This window comes from Myodes glareolus, unplaced genomic scaffold (assembly GCF_982192425.1).
Source record: "Myodes glareolus unplaced genomic scaffold, mMyoGla1.1 HAP1_SCAFFOLD_81, whole genome shotgun sequence".
Lineage (NCBI taxonomy): Eukaryota > Metazoa > Chordata > Mammalia > Rodentia > Cricetidae > Myodes > Myodes glareolus.
Genome location: NW_028263242.1, coordinates 40,605 through 47,500, shown reverse-complemented (window position 1 = coordinate 47,500; position 6,896 = coordinate 40,605). Strand labels below are relative to the sequence as shown.

Below are 6,896 nucleotides of genomic sequence, written 5' to 3'. Positions count from 1 at the left end.
ACAGGAGCTTGCGAGAGACGGTTCATCGTCCCCCGCTCACGGAGGGGGGGACGGACGCAGAGAGCCTCTTTCTTACCGCTCGCCTCGACCCCCACACGAACACACACCTTCGCAGAGGAACACCGCCGAAGGCCGGACCGCGCGCGGGAGGGCACACACGTCGGAGAAACGGGAAACGCCGCCGCCGCTCAGTACCGGGCACCTCTGAAGATCGGCCTGGAACGCTCCAGGAGCACCTCGAGGATCGCGAGCGAGACGCGCGCACACAAAGCCCGTTCGGGATGGGCGTGTGACGCGGCACACATCGGCCAACCCTCTCCCGGCTCGGAGGGAGGAGGGCCGCACGGGCCACACACGGTGGGCGGAGCGAAACGCGCGAGGGGGGGCAGACGCCGGAGCCCCTGATGCGCCTCACGGGAGCCCCCACGAACCACAGCGGGGAGTGCGGGGGGCTTTCACAGGGCTCGTGCCGGAGAGACCGCACCCCTGCCTTCCACACACCACCAGTCAAAGGTGGGGAGGACAGACGCGGGGCCCGCTGGCAGAACGAGAAGAGCGGCCGCCATTCGCCATGAATGTCCGTCCCTCGCCTGGCGCGGCTTAGGCCTCCGACCCGAATGAACACAGGGCGAGAGCACCACATCGATCGACAAGCGGAACCGGGGAGAAGCGAGCGAGAGGGCACCACAGACCCGACCGACTGCCACCAAAAAAAAAAAAAAAAAAAAACCCTTCACACACCACCTCCGAAACCAGAAAAAAAAAGCGGAGTGGAGTGGGCCAGCCACGGGGGAAGAAAAGGTGTGCACTCGGGGGGCACATAAGCAAGCAGCAGAAAGCCGGGCTGGGTCACCCTTTCCCCCAAAGGCCTCATGGAGACTCGGGAGCTCCACAACCTGGGGATGGGAAAAAAGTGCACTCGGGAGGCACACGGGAACAGGGGACTGGGGACACCCACCCAGTCCGTGGAGACTCGGGAGCTCCACCGCCTGCTGATCCCCGAAAGGAAAGAAAAAAAAAAAAGAAAACCCTTCACACACCACCTCCGAAACAAAAAAGAAAACCCTTCACACGCCACCTAAGAAACAAAAAAGAAAACCCTTCACACACCACCTCCGAAACCAAAAAAAAAAAAAAGCGGAGTGGAGTGGGCCAGCCACGGGGGAAGAAAAGGTGTGCACTCGGGAGGCACATAAGCAAGCAGCAGAAAGCCGGGCTGGGTCACCCTTCCCCCCAAAGGCCTCATGGAGACTCGGGAGCTCCACAACCTGGGGATGGGGGGGAAAAAAAACCCTTCACACCTCCACCTTCAAAACCAAACACAATGGTGGTGGTCGTGGGGAAGAAGCGGTATGTGCACTCGGGAGGCACATAAAAGCAGGCAGCAGAAGGCCGGGCTGGTTCACCCTTCCCCCCAAGGCCTCATGGAGACTCGGGAGCTCCATAACCTGGGGGTGGAGAAAACAGTGCACTCGGGAGGCACACAGGGGACCCACCCAGTCCGTGGAGACTCGGGAGCTCCATCTGATCCCCAAAAGAAACTTGGAAAAAAAAAAAAAAAACACCGGGACGGTAAGGGAAGAGCACCGGGAGGCAAGTCCCACCATCCAAACTGCACGGGTGACAACCACGAAGCGGGAACGCCTGACACGCCACGTAGGTTGGGTTAAACGGGAAAAACGACCCAGCGAGGCTCGGAAGAGACCGCAACCTACAGAGTCCTTTCATGTCACCCACTTCAAGGACAGCGTGTCAGCACCTATCTGCAGGTACAATAAGGACAGATAGCAACCACTAGAAGAATGACACCAGGTACAGGGAGCAATTCACAGACCACAGGGGACTCCTGAAAGTGAGGCTGGGTGACATGTCCCAAAAATGTCCCCATAAACAAGAGAACCGACCCTCAAAGGAACAACTGGTCGACCTCATGACCATGAAAGGACCGAGAGAGCGAGGTGGACATGCCACAAAGCCGGGCGCCCAGCCTCCTCCCGGCCGAGGACCCTGCGACCAGCCGCTAGGGATGGAGCAGGGCAAGAAAAAAAAAATACCTGACGGTACAGGAAACCGGGGACCAGTGAACAGAGAACAGAGAAGCCGTGACCGCAGCCTCCTCTCGGCCTCGAGACGACGAGGCCCGCCTCTGAGGACCGAGAGTTCTGGCAAGGAGAAAAACAAAAGAAAAAAAAGAAAAAAATGCTCCGAGGCCACCCAACGAGTACGGACCAGGGAGGCGAGAAAGCCGTCGAGACCACAGTCTCCTCTCGCCCTCAGGATGGCGAGGCCCACCGCTGAGGACCGAGGAAAAAATAAATAAATAAATAAATAAATCAATCAATCAATAAATCAATCAATCAATAAATAAATAAATAAAGCTCCGAGACCCCCAACGAGTCCGGACCAGGGAGGAGAGAAAGCCGGGACCACAGCCTCCTCTCGGCCTCAGGATGGCGAGGCCCGCCGCCGAGGACCGAGGGTTCTGACAAGGAGGAAAATAATCAAAAGCTCCGACACCCCCAACGAGTCCGGGCACGGGCGGCGGGGAAGAGCCGTGATCAACCAGCGCCCCCTCTCGGCCTCGGGTCGCCGGGGACCCAGGGCTCTCTCTCTCTTAGAGAGAAAAGGCGAGGGAAAGACAGCTTTGAAAGCCGGGGTACTTCACCCATCCTGGGCCTGGCCGGACCCGACACCTAGCGGTGGGACGACGCGAACGACTCAAGCCTTCTGGTCGACCCGCTCAAGTCTCCCGGCACCCTCCCCAGCCGTGGCTTTCGTTCGGTTCCATCCCAGACGCACCCATAGGCGACTCTTCCGGCACAACCTCCTACACAGAGACCGTCCCCAAGCACGACACCGACCGCGGGACACGCCCGCCCGCCAGCCGGGACTCTCGTCACTCTTTCCGCCTCACAAAAGCCACTTCGCCCTCCTTGTCGGCGACCGAGGACCAGGAGCGTTGCACAAAACGGCCAACACCGCTAGGTGGCGCCCGACGACCCACCCGACCGACAGAGATCGCTCGCTCGCTCGCTCGCTCGCTCTCGCTCGCTCGCTCGGCCGCGGCGCGCGAGCCTTCTCTGGCGCGACAGAGTGTCCTCCCACGCTCACGCCCGGAGGTGACACGCACCCACGACAGGGCAGGGGACTCCCCGTCGTCGGTTCCCCCACACCCCATCCCCGAACATGGGTGAACGCGGGCTGGCCGGGACGGACGTTCGGGAGGAGCCACGGACGCTCAGGCTACGAAAACGAAAGGAGGAACCGAGACCACAGGCAGCTAGCTAGGAAAACAGGCCAATCGCTCTCCCTCGTGGAGAGGGAGGGAGGGAGGGAGGGAGGCTCACGGGAAACAAAGAGTGCGTCTCCACGATCAGTGACAGTATTAAGTGGGCCAGTCGAGGGGCTGCGACACTTAGAGCACGGTGAGAGGGAGAGACCGAGGGACTGAGGGAGACCGAGGACCGAGGGAGGGAGGGAGGTGGCCATGGCAGGCAGTCTCCTGCCATCCGAGTCTCCTTTCAAAGACATAGACTTCACCTTGGCCACTGCTTACTTGCTTGCTTGCTTGCTTGCTTGCTTGCTTGCTTGCTTGCTTGCCTGCTTGCTTGCCTGCTTGCTTGCTTGCAGTTCTTTTTCTCCACACCACTCCCCACACCCCCGGCACCTACTTCTCAGACTAAATACCGAGTCAGAGAAAACGAAAACAGTCGTGGAATAATGTGTTTGTTTGTGTGTGTGTTTTAAAATATCTCCATTGGATTTCATTTCCAGGAATAATAGGGTCATGCGGATCTGTTGTGAACATTTTCACTTAGGACGGAGAAAATTAAAAGGTCGTTTGATGGATTTCTGGTGGAGGGTCTATTTCCCACCGCGATGAAGATGATCTCCTGATCCTTGTACTTTCAGTTTCTGAGTGCTGCTGGCATGACAGACACGGGCCCTCACACGCGCGTTGACGAGACAGTACTGACTGAGTGACAGCATGGAGCCCGTAGGACAAGGCTTCGGCTTCCCCTTCCCCTCCCACATAAACCAGAAAAATAAATAAATAGATCAATAAATACCCAGAGGCAGAAACATGGAAGCAGCTTCTCAGACCCTTTAGAGAAGGCTCCTGAGGTCTGACTGGGGTGACACACGTGGCAGAGGAGACGACTAGGCCAGGGCTCCTCCCTTCACAACCATCATCCAGGCCCCCAGCACTGCCTGCCTGCCTTCCTCCCTCCCTCCTTCCCTCCTTTTATAAATGCCAGGTTATTTATTTTAATTGACTTATTTTTAATTGCGTTGGGAGGCTAGACATTTTTGGGTTTTAGGGAGTGGACAGACATACGAAAGGAAGGAAGGAAGGAAGGAAGGAAGGAAGGAAGGAAGGAAGGAAGGAAGGAAGGAAGGAGAGAAAGGATCAGAGCAGTGAATATACAGGTGCACTGTCATTACACCAATGTGGACTGCAGATAGAAAATAAGAGGAAGAAAAAAAGAATAGAATGTCACCAAAAGGTCAGCCTGGTCTATAAAAGTGAGTTCCAGGACAGCCAGAGCTATTCTATGAAATTGCCCGAGTTCAAATCAGCAATTTCCCAACTCCAACAAGAATGTTTACAGGAAAGGCAACAGATAAAGGCCCATCAAAGAAGTCCAGTGGAGCTGTAGGCACACCCTTTGAAACTTCTCTATTGCAAGGTCACAGAGTTAGGAAAGGATCTTGATCTTAAACTTTCCTTAATAGTAAGTCTCTGTGTGTATCATACTCAAGCCAAGTGCCCTCAGAGCTCATGGAAGATGAAACAGAGCTCTACAATAAGAGACGGGTGTTGGGGTGGGGGGGGGATTCACTCAAGAAAATTAAAGCAAAGCCCTACACTAACCCTGGCACACAGTAAAATCAGTCCTATGAGGAAATTTTTAGCTCTAATTGCCCACGTTTTACAAAGGCTTCTAACCGGGAAGTGATGATGCATGCCTTTAGTTCCAGCACGCGGCCTGGTCTCCAAGAGCGAGTTCCAGGACTGACTCAAAAACTAGAGAGAAACCCTGTCACAAAAAAAGAACAAACAAACAAAAAAATCTATTACATAAATCAATAGATGCATACATAGATGGAAGAATAGATGAGAGACAGACAGAAAGAGAGAGAGAGAGAGAGAGAGAGAGAGAGAGAGACCCAAACCCCATCTTCTGTCTTCTGATGGTACCAGGCTCTCTCCCAGGGGTCACAGAGGAAGGTGGGCAGGCAGCAACGCAGACAGTGTACGTGTGTGATATCAAGCAAGCCTATATGTGATATATAGGGTCTAATAGGGCATTGTCAGTATTACATTGGGGTAGGTCTCAGGAGCACAAGAATCCAAATCTCTGATGTATTCCCTGTCACCAGAAGAGGGCACTAGATCCCCACCATGTGGTTTCTGGAAATTCTCTGCAGTTCTGATTGTTTTCATTGTTCCTCCTGCTTGCCTGTATTTAGTGAGAGAGTGGGTAACACTCCTCCCTGCTTCTCTGTGTGTCTGTGCCTGTCACATCCTGGATAGTCAGAGTGCCCGCCACCTATGCCTGCCTGAGATGTAGCCGGCAGCCCTGGCTGGGGCTGGGGGAAAGGGAGAGAGTGGATTCTCCTGGAGAGCCATGGGCAGAGGCTCTGTGGATTCCCTGCAAGAGGCCTCACTGTTTCAGGTACAGCTGTGACCAGGTCTGAATCCAGGACAGACTCCAAAGCCAGAGAGAATCCCTGTCTCAGAAAATAACAACAACAACAAAAAAATAAGTAAACTAATAGATAAATTGATAGCCAGGCAGAGACTCAGAGAGATGATAAAACACCTCAGAGATCAGGGAGCCCAAGGCAGGCAGGTCACTGCGAGTGTAAGGCTACCTTGTTCTGCAGACTGAGATTCAGGACAGGCAAAATGACACAGATAAATTCTGTTTAAAAAAAATGGTGTTCAGTGCATGCCTTTAATCCCTGCACTAGGAGGCAGAGGCAGATGGATCTCTGTGAGTCTGAGGCCAGTCTTGTCTACAAAGTGAGTTCCAGGGCATACAAGGATACACAAGGAAACCCTAAGTTGAAAAACCACAAATAAACAAACAGATAATAACAATAAAAATATTTGAGAGTTCAAATAATTGACTTCATCCACAATAAAAAAATATGGATATCAAAATATCAAATGCACTTGAACACATTGACACAGGAGACCGCTTCCTAAATATAACCCCAGTAGCACAGACACCGAGAGAAACAAAATGAATACAGGAGACCTCCTGACACTGAAAAGCTTCTGCAAAGCAAACGACATGGCCAACAAGACAAAACGACGGCCTACACAATGGGAAAAGATCTTCACTAACCCCACATCAGACAGAGGTCTGGTCTCCACAATATACAAAGAACTCAAGAAATTGGTCATCTAAAGAACAAAGAATCCAATTGACAAAATGGAGTACAGACCTAAACAGAGAACTCTCAATGGAGGAATCTAAAATGGCTGACAGACACTGAAGAAAATGGTCAACATCCTTAGTCATCAGAGAAATGTACATCAAAACGAGTTTCTATGTCTCTTGGATGAAAGAATGAAAGGAGTGCATCCCCACACCCCGGCTCAGTGTTTAGTATCACGTTCTGTTAATTTCTTGTACATTTAGTTTAATTTCACATTTTGTTCATCTCTCTTGGTCTGCACCAAGTGTTTCCCTGTGTGGGGTGGGGCATGGAAGGTGTCTTATTTCAGAACATTTTATTTTACTTTGCTTTGAGACGGTCTTTCCAGTTGTGTAGAACTTAGTTTAATTCCAAATTTTTTAAAAAGATTTGTGGGTTTTTTTATTTTTTTAATATTTATTTATTTATGTACACAATATTCTGTCTCTGTGTATGCCTGAAGG

General features: G+C 52.4%; 1 protein-coding gene across 1 annotated transcript in view; it reads right to left on the bottom strand.

The window, feature by feature from the left end:
• The window catches only part of LOC148117077 (uncharacterized), a 1,197-nt gene extending 554 nt beyond the window's left edge, over positions 1–643 (bottom strand). Inside the window, exon 1 of the mRNA XM_087903234.1 lies at positions 1–643. This exon is cut by the window's left edge and continues 554 nt beyond it. Within this exon, the coding sequence (XP_087759360.1) occupies positions 23–643 (621 nt within the window). The 3' untranslated portion in view covers positions 1–22.
• Between the last annotated feature and the right edge of the window lie 6,253 nt (positions 644–6,896).